The sequence below is a fragment of the Canis lupus genome, chromosome 21 (genome assembly GCF_011100685.1).
Source record: "Canis lupus familiaris isolate Mischka breed German Shepherd chromosome 21, alternate assembly UU_Cfam_GSD_1.0, whole genome shotgun sequence".
NCBI lineage: Eukaryota > Metazoa > Chordata > Mammalia > Carnivora > Canidae > Canis > Canis lupus.
The window spans coordinates 37,656,259-37,672,672 of record NC_049242.1 but is presented as its reverse complement, the minus strand read 5'-3'; the positions used below and the strand labels follow the sequence as shown (position 1 = coordinate 37,672,672).

The 16,414-nt window shown below is 40.7% G+C and overlaps 1 protein-coding gene across 5 annotated transcripts in view; it reads left to right on the top strand.

Annotated features, from left to right (window-relative positions):
* Window positions 1-16,414, top strand: part of RRAS2 (RAS related 2) — an 81,635-nt gene that overhangs the window by 53,278 nt on the left and 11,943 nt on the right. For 4 of the 5 annotated variants that reach the window (XM_038569114.1, XM_038569111.1, XM_038569112.1 and 1 more), the window contains exons 2-4: window positions 11,149-11,236; window positions 12,148-12,250; window positions 12,425-12,533. In XM_038569114.1, the coding sequence (XP_038425042.1) occupies window positions 11,149-11,236; window positions 12,148-12,250; window positions 12,425-12,533 (300 nt within the window). Of the gene's footprint in view, window positions 1-1,019; window positions 1,185-11,148; window positions 11,237-12,147; window positions 12,251-12,424; window positions 12,534-16,414 lie in introns of those variants that run through there. The other variant, XM_038569115.1, reaches the window with a different exon arrangement.

The window sequence follows — 16,414 nt, the reverse complement described above, 5'->3', positions numbered from 1 at the left end:
GTTGTAAATTTGCCCACGTTGAATACAGAGATTAGTTTAAAAAGATTTATAACAAAAAACTATAAGGAGATACTACTGTATACTCACTAGCATCGCTACAATCAAAAAGACATACATTCAGTTAAAATATTGGTGAGGATACTGAGAAATTAGAACCCTCAAACACTGTTGATGGGAATGTAAAATGGCACAGCTACTTTGGGAAAGAGTTTGGCAGTTCTTCAAGTTAATGGTATGATCCAGTAATTCCGCTACTAAAAAATGTACCCAAGAAAAGTGAAAACATATGTTCACCCAAAAGATTGTACATGAATGTTCATGGCAGCATCATTCATAATAGCCAAAATATAAAAACAACTCCAATGTCCATCACCAATGGATGAGTAAATATAGTATGATACAGTCATATGATGGCATATGATGGCAAAGGAATGGGAAATGAAGTACTAATGCATGCTATGACATGGACAGATGTTGAAAACATATACTAACAAGTAAAAGAAGCCAGACACAAAAGACCACATATTATGTGTTTGGATTTATATGAAATGCCCTGCTCATGCAAGTCAGTAGAGGCAGAAAGTAGATTGGTGGTTTAGTTGGCCCCAGGGGTGGGAGAGGATTGGGAGGAAGGGGAAATGCCTGCTGAGGGGTGTGGAATTCCTTTTGAGGGTTGTGAAAATGTTCTGGAATTAGGTTGTGATGACTGCTGCACAACCTTGTGAATTACTAAAAACTGTTGAGCAGTATACTTTAAATGGATGAATTTTACAGTATGTGAATTATATTACAGTAATGCTCTTAAAAAGAGGCCCTATTTCTAGGAATGACCTGGATTATTTACTTAGCAGATTATCTGTATAAGAAAAGAGTTAAGGGTAGAAGCAGCCAGTTTATAAGAGCTGAAACACATGTTAATTGGGAAAGTCTGAGAAGAGGGAGGAGTGATAGGTGATGTCTGCGCCTGCTGGGAATAAAACAGAGGCAGTTATCAGCATTGTGACTGTCCTGCCAAGGTCAGATGAGTTAGAGCTAACAGTGCTGAGACTCTGAATGTGGATCTTGTATTGGTTGAAAGTGCTTCCTGCCTGAAGTCAGAATTGGCCCTGAGGTCTGCATGGTGGGGACCCCCAGCACGGGCAAGACCCTGATATGGAGAGGAAGGATACAGAGATAAGACCCAGGTGAGGCCTGGCCAGTTGCATGCCCTAGAGGTCAGGGACTGTCTTCATCTGAAATGTCCGACAGAGGCCACTGTTACGTTGCTTAGGCAGCTTTGGTACGCATGAGGGTGGAAGTAAGGAAGGCTAACTTAAGTAAGTTAATAGCGAGTAGAATGGAAAGGATGGCTGGATCTGGAAATTCCCCAGGAGACAAGATTCAGTCAAGACAAGAACCGAAAGACACAGTAAAGACTTGGTGTGTTAAAGGGAATGTCATGGGATTTACTCAGTTTTCCAATGGGGATAGTATGAGCTGTTTATTAATGTTCACATATCATTCACAGGCTTATGTTGGCCCTCTGTTTTTTACTTCTGTCTGTGCCAATTGTCCTTGTGCTTTAAACAAATTAAGTCTTACCCTTAAAACTTCATTTAGGCTTTGTACGTTATCTTTTGAAATAAGATTGCAATTATTGGAGGATGACAGCAAATGAATAACTATTAAGTTCAAACAAGGAGCATAAACTTAATTATGCTGCATGATGGAGGCACTGGCTTACCATTGCTCACTGGGTTTTAAATATTATGGCAACTCTGAGGGATGAATATGTAGTTGTGTAGGCAGTATCTGAGTTAAGCTTATTGTACCTGCTAGTGGTCTGTATGTACGAATAATGGCTGTAGCCATGGCAGGGCCCTCCTTTCCTTTTTATCAAAATCACTCCACCGGTACTGTGAACTAAAAGTTTTTGTTCACCCAATAGATTAGTTTTACAAGTTGTGATAAAGTTGGTGGAGGGAAGGGGTAGGAAGAAAGAGGAAAACCTTTCTCTTCCCTTCTTTTCTTTTGAAGCTGTGGGTTTGGAAGGATAAAAGCTTTGAAGAGTAAGCTGACACTCCCTTTGGAGAGCTGACATCATGAAATGGTGGTTTACTCTTCTGAATAATTTTTCTTTCAAAGAGTCTGAAGCTTTTTCTTTTTGACCTGTGCCGAAAATGTTACTAACAATTCATTTTGCTTTAGAATTTTGCTCTTTAAAAGAGCAAGTATCACTTGAAGGGTTGGGGTGAGCTCCACTGCAGCATGCTCTAATTTGGACTGATAATTTTTCACCTTGTGCCTCTGGGTGAGCTCTAGCTCTCCGGAGGGGATTGTTAGTTTTAATTTGAGAGTGGAAAGTGGAAGGAGCAGTGTGGAGAGAGGTGAGTGGTTATACTGAGAATGTTATCAGAGGGAGGTAAGTGCTAGGGATAACAATGAGGTAGTAGAGAGCTGGAACAGGATGATGTGCCGGAGTGTCTAGGGGTGCCCTAAAGACAAGCTTTTCCTCCTTGGTGTAGCTTTGGCCTGGCTCTCTACACTGGGAAAAGAAAGGAAATTCTCTTCCCATCTCTTCTTGGGCCAAATGCCTCTGCTGCAGAGTTTAGATTAGAACTCAGAGCTAATACGACTCAGGACCATATTTCAGTGGTGGCTTTTGTGATCCGGCCTTACGGACCTAAACACAGATGAGAACAATTTTTCCTTGGGAAATGAGCACCGAGTAACTTACTTAGAAATAAACTTTTGAAATAGGGCCAGTTTTTAAGTTGACTTTGTACTGTACTTTTTCTTGTTGCGTACCAGGCCCATTGATTTGCACCTAGGTACTTCACATAAGATGTGAATATCATCCTTAGAGATTGCACAGAAGTCACATGAAAGGCATATGGGGGGTTTTGGACAATCTGAGATAATTAGCAACATTGCCTGAAGGCCTAAGTTTTGTTAAAAAAAAAACAAACAAAAAGAATTACTGGACTTTTTCTTTACATTAGAATTGTGGAGGATCCATTATGGAGATCTTCATAATTATACTTGTTAGATTAAATGAAATACTAAGTCCAGTCAGGAAAAACTATGTCCTTGCCTGAAGAAGTATCAAGCATATTGGAAACATTTGACATAACAATAAGGGAGGGTGTTGCAGGGAACAAAGGTTCTCTGTGACTTGACAGCTGCTGTTAAAAAGTGACACCAGGAAGAGCCTGACTCTGGCTCCAGCTGCCTGAAGTTACTGCAGCCTTCTCTAGTGTTACCAGAGGAATTTGCACTGCTCTTGTGTTAGTAGATAGAGGCTGCTGATGGATAGCTAACTAGGTCCTTATTGTGCCCTGTGGAATCACTTTCTGACTTCTCAGGACAATCTTCTGGACTACTAGGTTTTCTAATGGCCAGTATTTTGGGGTTCTATGTACTAGGTACCTTGCTTAACTCCAAGGAATTTCTAAGAAGCATGAGTTAGGTGGTGGATACATCAAATCTGGTTGGAAATATGTAACAGGGCTTTAACTGGAATTCTAACCTATTTTAGTTTCTCTTGAAGCCCAGAGGCTGAGAATAAAACAGTAGTTACCAAGTTACCTTCATATTTCAACGACTTGCATAGAAGGTAGCCTTAAATTGGTTTTGCATATTTTGCTCCTACCTTATCTCCAGGAAATAAAAGTGTGGAGAGTTAAGGGTTCTAAGACAAGGATGTTTTGGGAGAGAACTGCTAGAATGTGGTGTGTTCTGTGTCTTTTCCCACCTCCACACACAGCTTTTGGAGGGGTGGATGCTTCTCTTAAGCCCCTTTCATTGAAACCAAGTGATAGAGGAAGCTCTAATAGAAACATTCTGAGAACTTGACATGTATCCCCTGATGTTTGGCAGAGCATAAGGAGTAGTATGTGAATCTGTGGATCTGTAGCACAGCAGAAAGGAACAGGGCTGTATAGTTAGTAATCTGCATTTCAGAAGACAGTGTTTCCTTGAGCTTCTGGATGGAACCAGGTTAAAACCTTCTAAAGAGGGACATTGTGCATGACCACCTAGAAGATGATATGAGCCAGAGGGAAATGCCCATGGAAACCCCAAAGACTGAAGTTTAGAGGCATAAATGGCCAGTACTCATCAGGTTCTGGGAATTACACATGGAGGATCCCATGTAGGGACTCTTCTAGGAAATCCACAGAAAGCTAGCATGGACATAAGATTTCATTGGTGTCGCCTCTTTGCCATTCCTTACTTCTCCCCACTCCTTCAGCTCCAACCCTAAAGGAGCCAGAGACAGCCTTGTTAGAAGTAGAATAAAATGGGGAACGAGATGATGACTGGTGTCCCCCTCACCTTGCCCCACCCCCACCCCAGCCCAATTGCAGACTTTTTAGCTCTAGCTCAGAAAGGGAGAAAAGCTTTTGAATTTAGATGAGTATTGACTGATACACTGCACAAGACATCTTAATTATTGAAATCATGAATGTCTTAGGGCTGGCAGTGATTGAACAACTATTTGTATGATTGGAAAAAATTGGGAGACTTGTGTTAGATTTTGTTCATGAGCAAGGAAAAACTTGCCCACAGAAGGGCTTTGAAGGAAAGTTTTATGCTTATACCCTGTTGAATTTAGCTCATTGCATCATTTATACTTTCACATATACACATATATGAAAAAGATAAGCAATTGTAAACGTAAATTGTAAGTACCAATTACTAACAGAAGGTATACATAAAGTTTGGTGTACAGATTTTCCAAATCGCAACATAGGTCTAGATTTTCCCAATTTCAAATATTCTATCACCTTGAGGGGTAAGAGTAATCCAGGCATATTGAGATGGTTTTCTAGTTGGAGTGTTTGTAGGTCTTGCAAAGGAAGTAAGATATGGATTGGGCTTCATTAGGTATGACCTGTAAGAACCTACTGTGTGTCATAGGCTGTACTTTGTACTCCACATACAGTATTTTACTTTTCACCATAATAATCCTGCGAGCTTAGTATTATTTCCGTCCCTTTTTTTTTTTTTTTTGAGGGAGGTTGGGGCTGAGGGAGAGAGAGAATCATTAAAATATATTTTGTTATTTATTTATTTTTAGACAGAGCTGGGAGGGAGGGGCAGAAGGAGAGTGAGTCTCAAGCAGACTCTGCCCAGAGTCCAATGCTGGGCTCAGTTGGAAGAGAGAATCTTAAGCAGGCTCTATGCTCAGTGCAGAGCCCAGTGTGGGGCTCGATCTCATGACCCTGAGATCACGACCTGAGCTGAAATCAAGAGTTGGAGGCTTAACCGTTTGAGCCACCTAGGCACCCCAGTATTATTTACATCTTATCAGACAATGAAATAAAGTTCAGACAGGTTAAGTGAGGTGCTTTAACTTCCCATAGGTAGTAAAAAGAGAGAAGCTGTATTCTGGTCTATTTGACTTACATCTCAGGCTCTTTCCACTCCACCCTGCTGCCTCCCTGCAGCCCCACACACCAGGGTACAGTGGTAGGATGAAGCTGCATAACCTCAGCAGACACTCCTAGCCTGGAAGAGAAGGGGGGCATACATAGCACTCACTGGTGACTGCAGCTCTTCAGTCCCTCTGGTCATCTTCCCCATTCCTCCCCTAATCACCCCCCACCCCACCTCCGCCCCTTCCCTTTCTGGAAGGTTTCTTTTTTTCCCATGGTCCTCCAGTGCCACATCTATAGTGGGTGCTAAGATGTGCCCTCCTTAAATTATCCCTGTTCTTAACCCTTTTCTGTTGAGGAAATGAGCTTTAGAGATGTTAATCATTTTACCCAAGGACTCAAATAGCTGGGAAGTGGAAATGGCACCTGGGTTTGAATTTCAGGTTGCTCAGACTGTGGAGCCCATATATTTTCTTCTCATTGTGCTGCCTCCAGCAAAGACCTCATATACATGTATTAATAGAAAATGAGCCCTTATAAAACCTCATGTTTTGGTTTATCATAAATTAGAAAACATAATACAAGTTTTGTGGATAGGATTAAGAATGGGAAAGTACTGACTTGAAATGGAGGGGAGCGGGGAACCACAGAATTCTGTATCTACAGTGTATCAAGATGTGGATTCTTTAAAAAAATTTTTTTAAAAAGATTGTATCTATCCATTCATGAGAGGCACACAGAGAGAGGCAGAGACACAGGCAGAGGGAGAAGCAGGCTCCATGCAGGGAGCCCAATGTGGGACTTGATCCCGGGACTCCAGGGTCACGCCCTGAGCCGAAGGGGTCACTAAACCGTTGAGCCACCCAGGAATCCCCTCAAGATGTGGATTCTGTGTGTAGTTTGGGAGAAAAGAGGTGAGCTGAACGGGATATCAAGAAAAGAAAGTCTCCCTTTCCCTTCTTTCTGTACCCCGGGTTTTTAGAGGATCCCTGAGACTCTTCTGAGAATGGCACTATGCTCAGAAATACCCGTTCCTTTGCCTACAACTCCCCAGTGACAGTTTAGATCTAGCCTCCTGTCCTTTTTATATGCAAGGGTAGTAAACTTAACCATTGTGCTGGATTTGTGGAGTTGCGGGAATCTCTAGTAATTACCCATCCCGTTGTGTAGACCAGGCACCGCTCTGTGGCAGTGCTTGGGAACTGCACTTTCACCAGTAGCTGGGGGTCAGGAGAAAGTGTGCTTTCCCTCCTTCCCACTGAATGCAGAAGTGGCCTCAGCTCGTTTTCTTTCCTCCCCTTCCCCCTTCTTTTCATCCTTAAGGCGGTGGCTGCTGCTGCTGCCTTTTTTTTTTTTTTTTTTTTTTTTAAAGACACCTTTGAATGGGAGGATAGTGAGTTGGGAGTTCTCTTAGGCCAGGCAGAATTCCTGTTGTGCAGTCTCATGGCGTATAATCAGGAATACTGTTCCTGCCATGTCAACAGCATGATTCTCTTGCATTATTAAGGCTTCGGATGACTTTACCCAGACCAGATTTTATCAGAGGGAAATAGACTCTGTCTGAATGGGATAACTTCCCTAATTCTAAACTTTTCTCCATAAATCTTAACCTTAAAGAGACTTATGTCCATTTGCCCTTCATACTACCTGCAAGGCATCCTGCCCTTTGAAAGTAGGCTTTCCCTTACTCTCCAGTGAGGGTCCTTCTCCATGCATCCTTTCCTGTGATACCAAGAAAGTACATTACTTTCTCCCTGGCCCCCTTTCCTTTCCATGTGTTCTCTCCTGTCTTCTGCTATGCAATACTGTCCTTAATTTTTTTTTTCTTGCTTTCTGCTATAGAATGTCTTTCCTGGACTGTGGTTGGCAACTTCTTTCAGCCTCAGGAGAGAGAGAGACTGTTTTCTTTTCTGGCAAATTGCTGTGAACTGTGTTTATAAGTGAATGCACACATAGTTCTATACATGACTGCAGTATTAACCACTTAAATTTTGTTGCCTTCTGAACTAGCATAGTATTGGCATTTCATGCTGTTTCAGTTCTTTGGCCAGTATATTTCACACTCCCCATTCCCCTCACCCTCAACCACAGCCCTGGATGTTGTGTAAAAAGCAGTGGGGCTCTGTGAAAGTTGGGCCTTGTCCCTGTGATGCTCCATAAATAACTGTCAAACAAACGAATGAAGCCAGGAGAACAAGAGCAATTGGTTGAGGATTTCAAATAGTAAAAAATAAAGCTAGAAGGTTTTGCATTCTGTGTAAAGAAAGTACTGAATCCTGTAAACAGCAGGGAACCATTACATTTATGTATTTTATAGAGTTCTAATTTGTATACATACGAAAAAGCGCACACATTTTATGTAGAGCTTGATGAGAGTTTTTACCTGTGTGTATATCTGTGTAATTACTGCTCATATCCCAGAAAATACCTCTAAAACCCAAGATGAGGAGATTTTATCTTGACTCATAAGATATTTCGGATGCCAGGCCCCATGGTTGATCTGTGGTATAACCAGGATTAAACCAGGATTAGGATTATTACAGTTGTTCTCAGGATTAACAAGTCTTTATACTTGAATACTAACTCATACCCTCTAATTGTGTGACAAAAATAATACAGCGTGGTTAACATTTATCAATCGCCAGCAAGTCTTGGCACTTTATAGGCACTACTTCCATTATCTGTTCCAAGAGGATTTGTTACTATTGTATTTTACAGATGCTAAAGGTTAGAGCGGCATAGTAATTTGCCTCAGGTCCCACAGCTAGCACATAGCAGAGTTCGTGTCAAAAATCTAGGACTGTCCATCACCAGACTGCTTTGATGGACAAATCGGTGATCTGGCTAATTGGTGGTGATCTGCTGCCCCAAATACTTGGTACCTAGGTTATGTAGACATGGTATGTCTCTGTGGTGGGAGGTGGATGATTATATTTGTTAACTGCACGTGAGAAATGTTCTTTTTAGGTGCATCCTGACCTGTGACTTATGAGACTTGAGAGAGGAGGAGGCCTTGGGTTCTGTGTCAGGTCCTGGAGCGGTGTTATTTGGATGGGTTTTTATGAGGGAAGAAGATGCTTCCAAAGAGGATGGGTCCTTAAAATCGATATATGGCAACAGAATGATGGTCCCTACAGACATGATTTGAAAACAGGATGCAATGAAGATGAAGCATGGACCTAAATATCTAGAAATCCCAGCAATTAGTTTGTCTTAAAAACGTCAGTGGAGGGATCCCTGGGTGGCGCAGTGGTTTAACGCCTGTCTTTGGCCCAGGGCGCGATCCCGGAGACCCGGGATCGAATCCCACGTCGGGCTCCCGGTGCATGGAGCCTGCTTCTCCCTCTGCCTGTGTCTCTGCCTCTCTCTCTCTGTGACTGTCATAAATAAAAATAAAAACAAAACAAAACAAAAAAAAACAGTCAGTGGAATAAGTATGTGCCAATGTTAGCAAAATGGAGAATTCTTAGGACATTAAGGTTATGTTGGGTCATCTGGGTGCCCAGTTGTTTAAGAGTGTGACTCCTGATTTTGGCTCAGGTCATGATCTTAGAGTTGTGAGCTTGAGCCCCACGTCCTGCTCTGCCCTGGGCAATGGAGCCTGCTTGAGATTCTCTATCTCCCTTTCTCCTTCTCACAAAAGGAAGGAAGGAAGGAAGGAAGGAAGGAAGGAAGGAAGGAAGGAAGGAAGGAAGGAAGGAAGGAAGGAAGGAAGGAAGGAAGGAAGGAAGGAAGGAAGGAAGGAAGGAAGGAAAGAAAGAAAGAAAGAAAGAAAGAAAGAAAGAAAGAAAGAAAGAAAGAAAGAAAGAAAGAAAAAAAAAGAAAAGAAAGAAAAGAAAGACAGCCAATGTTTCAAGAGCTAAGGGTCAAAGAAAATGTGAAACTTGAAAATTTCCTCAGCCACTAAAAGGAAAAATAATTTATTTTAATGGCTCTCAAAGTTGCTTAAACCCAGTAATCTTCTATATACATTAATGTTTTACTTCTGTTTCACGGTGCAGGAAAAAACCGGTCACAGTGAAAGAATTCATTATTGTGCATGACTAAAATATAGTTAATATTTGTCCATTATTTTTTTCAGATTAAGTGGGAGGGAATGTGTGGCACATTTTAGCACATTTAGGTATAAACTGGGAGTAGTCAATGAAATTCAGGTTTCACAAGATGAAAGCATGGCAGGAAGTATCTGATTGCTACCGAGAAACATGTTTCAGGAAGCTAATCTTAAAAAGATATAAACAGCATGCTTATCCAACTTGCTTGGGGGAAAGAATGCAGTTTTAAGTTGTTTAGATTAGTGTGTACAAAGATACTGTTGCCAGTTGTATCACTTTTTGAAGAGGTGTGGGTGCCAAAAAGTAAGTTTGGGATTGTTTTAGTATCTGTTTATTTTTAAATGGGGACGGGGTGGTGATGGAGATGGTTTTCTACTCAAAGCTGCTCCTGTTGGTAAATGTTTCTTTTACAGACTTTGTTTAAAAAAAATCATATGTTTAAGTGAAACCATCCAAAGGGAAATAGGATTACGGATACTGAATTCTGTGATTAAAGTTAATCCTAAAATATAAATAAAATATAGAAAGTGGCCTTCAAAAATAAAATACATAAAATCATAGTAGCAAGCAGACCAGCGTCCTTCTTCCAACTCCCCAACCAGGGGTTTCTTTTACCGTCTTGCTCAGATGCCTGCCTCTGAGTAGCCGTATGGTGTTTGTGTATGTCATAGGCTGGGGGGTGTCACTTAAGAATGCTGTGTCCCTGGAGTCAGTAGGTGCAGCTGCCAGTAACCTGCCTGAAGGATGGCTGAACCCCTGTGGCTCTGGTTCCCAGCATTAAGTGGCCTTCCTCTAGGTCATTCCCTCAGATTTGGTCCCGAGCCAGTGGGAAAGTAGGCTCTGAGGAAGTCAGTCAAGAGGGGAGAGCAAAGGAGATGCTCAGAACAAAAGAAGGATGATGTCAGTGTCCTAGTTAGTGCCCTTCTGTAAGAAGTGGGAAATAAGTGCTCTCTCGGATTCTTGTTGTTGCCATTGTTTACTTTTTAAAACCTTTAAAAAAAATTGTGAAGTGTAATACACAAACATTTTTAACTGGCCCACTGAGATTCTTCCTTTCTTACTCTGCTACCGTAACTGTTTTTTCTTCTGGTGATGATTGCAGAAGATAACATTTGGAGGCTTTGCTAACAGAAGAAGACAGGAATAAATGTTGAGATAAAAAAAAAAAAAAACAAACAACAAATATATCAGCAAAAGAATAAGTTTGAGACCCCTGGAAAAAAAAAAATTCTGAAATCCCATGGGAAAAAGACAAGGTGTGAGGAGAGAAGGGGAGAAATGAAGACAAGGCCTGGGATCTTCCAGGTCTCTGCTGTCTCCCTTTGCTTCAGACTGCTTTGTTCTCCGCCCTGATGCTCACCATTGAGTTGAAAATGGACCTGGATTATAACTGGTTGTCTTTCTAGTTTATAAAGAATGTGAGCTCTAGGTATATATTATCTTAGGTATACATAATTATGAGAAAGTTATTGTATATAATTATGTAAAAAACCGAGTAGGTCTTTTGGACTCTTATTGCATATACCAGAAAGGAAAATTGTGGTATTTAGTATCTTTTCTCCACTTGAAAGCGGCTCTGAATAGACTTCAGTTAATGGGGAATCAACATAGCAGGATAAACCTCAATACGATGAATGTATTGTCAGTAAAAATTCTGGATAAGTGGGATTTGATAAAGTTGATACTTGGAGAGGCAAGTAAACATAGATTTAAAAATAAGATTATTTTTCTTACAGTCCTATTTTGTAACGGATTATGACCCAACCATCGAGGATTCCTACACAAAGCAGTGTGTGATAGATGACAGAGCAGCCCGGCTAGATAGTAAGTAATCTTCTTTTATTTGATAGTTCACATATAATATTTTTAAAAAGTAAGCTTGGGTGTTTTGCTAGTTGGATACTACGATTGAAGTATTAGGTGGTCTTGAATATAAGCCTATCTCTTTCATTAGTTTTGATTGGTGAATCAGCACTTTAGGATAAATATTCCTCACTAAATGTAGTGTAAAACAATAATTGTGTTCATCTTGTGCTAGTGAAACCAGTTTCCACTGTAACTTGTCGAAGTTGTATTTTTGGGGACATTTGGAAAAAACATGAGGTTTTGGCTCTTCCTGCGATCTTGCAAAGGTTCAAATGAGTAAAGTAAATATAGACAATTGAGTATTTGTTAACTTGCTTAGAATTTTTAGCACAGAGGTTTTAGCAAATAGGGTTTTGTGCTTGGTCACATACTGTGTCTCCACAAGAGATAGCCCTGATCTTTTAAGTTACACAATTCTTTCATTCACAGAGATTAAGATGTATATTAGCACCTGCACTTTAAGTGTGGTATTTGGGGGTGGGGGGGAATAGACCAAGATTCCTTTCCTGAATTTACAGGTATCTTTTTTCAGTTTTTTCCCTGGAGGAGATCAAACATGCAAGTGACTTCAGAGGTTATCTGACTCCATCTGCCTAGATGTATTTGATATTTTTAACCTTGTAATTGGTATGCTAATATATTCTAGCTACAAAATCAACCCGTACTGATGAAGATGACTCTGAAACTGTCTCAGTGAGATATGTTTGTCTTTAGTGTTGAGAATAAAGCACTACGAGGAGAATGCCATGTCTTTATTTTACTAAGTCTGATGTGCTCTAAGGACCCACATTAATTGGGCCTGCCCTTGTGGAGAAGCCATTTATGAAATGAAAACATGAACATAGTTACATGTGTTGTTTTCTCTTTAGTTCTGGATACAGCAGGACAAGAAGAGTTTGGAGCTATGAGAGAGCAGTATATGAGAACTGGCGAGGGTTTCCTGTTGGTCTTTTCAGTCACAGATCGAGGCAGGTTTGTACCAGTATTAAGATGTAGATCCTTATGTTCATATCTAGATCACTATTGTATTGAATTTGAACTTTCTTGTTTTTATAGAAAAAGGTAAAGTAATAAGGTACTAAGTGGGACGTGGGACTTGCCAAGCTCTGATATTTGAGCAAATTGATTTGTCTGTTTCTGTTTTAGTTTTGAAGAAATCTATAAGTTTCAAAGACAGATTCTCAGAGTGAAGGATCGTGATGAGTTTCCAATGATTTTAATTGGTAATAAAGCAGATCTGGATCATCAAAGACAGGTGAGAAGGAATGTTGCTGCTGGGAAGCCCATTGTTGATAATCATGTAGGTGAATAGATGTGTTTCATGAAACCAATGAAAGTGCCATGATCAGAAAAACTGCCCAGTCTGGCACACTGGATCTGGGGAAATCAAATTCTCATATATATTTACACAGAACTTCAGTTAGATCCTGTACACCTGTAATTATTTGCACCAGCTCCATTTACATTTTATAATTTCTTGGATAATCTCCAAAACTCTAATTCAATTAGCTCATCTTAAAGTTACCTTTATTACAGGCCACGTTCATTCAGTGCTAATGCTAAATACCTTCATTTAGAGAATGACTTTGACCTGAATGAGAGTATTTGGGTTTTCCCTGCATCCCATCAGTGATGGAGTGTGTGTGTGTGTGTGTGTGTGTGTGTGTGTATATTTATTTATTTATTTATATTTATTTAAAATTCCTTTGAACCTTTAGACCCCCCCCCCCCCTTTTTTTTAAAGATTTTATTTATGAGAGAGAGAGAGAAGGGCAGAGACACAGGGAGGAGACACAGGGAGGAACCTGCATGCAGGTTCCATGCAGGGAGCCCAATGCAGGACTCGATCCCAGTACTCCAGGATCACGCCCTGAGCTGAAGGCAGACGCTTCACCCAGGCGTGAGTCACCCAGGCGTCCCAAAGAAGAAGATTGTTAGTATTTAGTTGTGTGCTCAATTATATTCACTTGTTTCTTTACCCACTTATTGCACATTTAATTTTTAAAATTTGAGGTATATATATCATCCACTCTTCTTTTGTAGGGGAGCAGAACAAAGTCAGATGTAAATTAGTGCAGGTGCTCCTTTATTTGGGGTTTCTTTTTGTGTCTTTTTATTTCTTTTCAGGGTTTAGCCTCTACTCCACATCTGGAATATAATGGTTTAAGTTGTTTTTAAATTTTTTTTTTTTTTTAGTTGTTTTTAAATTTTTGCTGGTATTTGTCTTTTGTTTTTATATAGCTTTGTGTTAACATTAATGTTTTGTTGGAGAAGGACAAAAATCAGGAAAAATGGGTTCATAACAGATTGAGGACAGCCTTCTATTTCGTAGTTAACTATTTAAAACAAGTCTTTGATTTGTGTGTTCTACTTGTAAAATTTTGTTGAAGGTATACCAAGTTTAAAATATGGGCTTAAGAGTATTATTGTTTTAATATTAAGATTTAGAAATGTTTACTGGTGATACTTGATATAGAATAAATTTTATTGCTAGGACTTTTTAAAATTGGAAGTATTATAAAGTTAAGGTGAAAAAATATGATCTTCACTTCGAACCAGTATAAGCTTTTGGAAATAATTTAGAATATGACATTGCTCACATCTTAAGTCTAAGCAGTCCTATCTGTTTTTTAATTTTTGGGATCATTTCTTTCAGGGTGTCTGAACCTAACTGTATTTATTAAATGTTGCCAGTAGAACCTGTCTACTGATCTTCTCAGTTCTTTCCAGTACTAAAAACACTTTTATATGTCCCTGGATCTGGGGAATGAATAATTGCAAAGTAGCTCTGCAGTGAACAAGCGGCTCTCTTCCCTGTCTCACGCGGACTTCTACCCCAGCAAGCTGAGTGCTTTCTGCCCTGATTATGGAAAAGGTTTTTCTCAAACCTCTTCATGCTTGTACACAGCTCCAGTAACAGAATAGGTGGGAGGACTGGGGTGAGTCGGAGTGGTGGCAGGTCAGGGAGAGTGGGGAAGCCTACGTTCACCAGAACAAACAGGGCCTGCCGTGATGGGCCTGGGGCAGAGGGTCTGTAGGAGTTATTTGTAAGTCATCTCTCTACTGGAGGCTGCCAGTATTTGTGGTACGGTTTCCATCTGTCTGCAGATAGTCAACAACATATTGTGGCACTTCAACTTGGTTTCACACCATGGGCTTATAAAATTTTTCATCTAAGTTCTTTTCCTTTTTAAGAGTAAAGATTCTCAGAGTAAAATAAAAAACAAGGTGATGAGAGGAACAGTGTAGGGAATGATAAGTTTCATATTTCCGTCACCCTAAAGATATGCAGTTAGCCTGGAGTAAGTTCTTCTGTATTCGTTTCTCTGCTTTAAACCATATACAAGATAAAAATGTATATGCTGAAAGCTCAGATGTGTGTATATTCAAGAGAGAAGAGCAGGTGGCTGAGATCTGACTGCTTAGTTTTCACTTGTTCCTGTGGATTCTGCTCTCTGAAGGATAGGCACCGAGAAAAACTGGATTCCTGCTCATGCTTCATTGCCTCTGTTCTAGGTTCCTTCGTACACACACTCAGGCATGACTGCTGCACTTGTGGGAGCCTTGAGTGCTGACTGGCTGCAAATCCTACCACCTTTCCCTTGTCCAATCATTTTCTGCTTGTTTGCATGATTATTACTCACTTTCTCGTTCTTAAATTTACAACACTTTCTTCCCCTTCCTCATTCTCAGCTAATGATGAGTAATATTTTCCTACTTCACTGAGACATTTCTGCATGTTCCACCTCCACATGTACTAACCCAAGTACACATGTACCCCATCAATTGTGCCTTCCCCCACTTCGGTGGATAAACTGTTCACCTCTCTATGCCCATCCTCTCTGGTGGGCGCTGGGTCCCATTCCTTCTCACCAGCTCACAGGCCTCACCCCAGCAACGGTCCCGTCGCAGTTGTTGCATTTCTCTGCCGTGTGATCGTTCCCACCAGCATGTGCGATGCTGCAGTGGCTCTCATCTTTAAAACAAAACGTAACTATGGCAAAGGCTTGTTCTTAATCTCACATTTTTCTCCTGTACCTTTCTGCTTCTTCTGTCAAGCAGAACTCCTTAAAAGTGTTATCTACATTTGTTCTCTCCTCTCTTTCCTGCCATTCTTGCTTGGCCTGACCTCAGGCATGCAGCACCCGAGTCAAGGTCACCATTTACGCAGATGTCAGTAACATTTGACACAGTTGTTTGTACTCCCATTTTTTGAAACACTTTGTTTACTTAGCTCTGGGACACCGTAACCTCTGCCTTCTCCCTCCTCCTTTTGCTGATATTTCCTTCTCTCTCTCAGGTGTCTTAGGGCTCAGGTAAATTCTCTTCTAAGGCGCTGGGTGTACAGAGACCACCTTTCTTTTACCTCCCAGCCTTGAGGGCTATGCACAGTGCGTTTGAAATTGAGGTGTAGTAAAGGGGTTTCACCTTTGTAAAGTCTCTTCAAAATTACAGGTGTTGTCTAGAATGTCTTGGCACCTTGCCTTGCTTTGCTGACAGCCTGGACAGGCTATAGGGATCCCATAAAAATTTCTTCCTCATGTTTAGAAATGCTTACTTTTTTGGTCAGCATCCCGAAAGGGTTCTTATTCAGTAACCAGTCGGGCTTGCTCTTAGTTATTGACCCAGTTCATTCTTTTCTGCCTTTGTTATAGACATGATCCTTGGGACTTTTTCTATTTTCTAGCCAGTTTTTTCTTATATAGCAAATGCCAGTTCTCCATGTTCTTTGAATTTGTGGGTCAGTCCTGGGCATTCCTCCTACTAGTTCCTGAGATTTCTTTCTTTCTTTCTTCCTTCCTTTTTTTTTTTTTTTTTAAAGATTTTATTTATTCATGAAAGAGAGAGAGAGAGAGACAGACAGACACAGAGACACAGGCAGAGAGAGAAGCAGGCTCCATGCAGGAAGTCTGATGTAGGACTTAGTCCCTGGTCTCCAGGATCACAACCTGGGCAAAAAACGGTGCTAAACCACTGAGCCACCCAGTCTGCCCAGTTGCTGAGATTCCTAAACCCTTCTGGGAAGGGAGATTGGCCGGAAGAGATTTTGCTTACTTTCTTTTGGCTTCTGTATCTCTGGATTTGCTGCTTCTACCCATCCACCCATGCAATATTTATTGAACCCTTTTTCTAGAC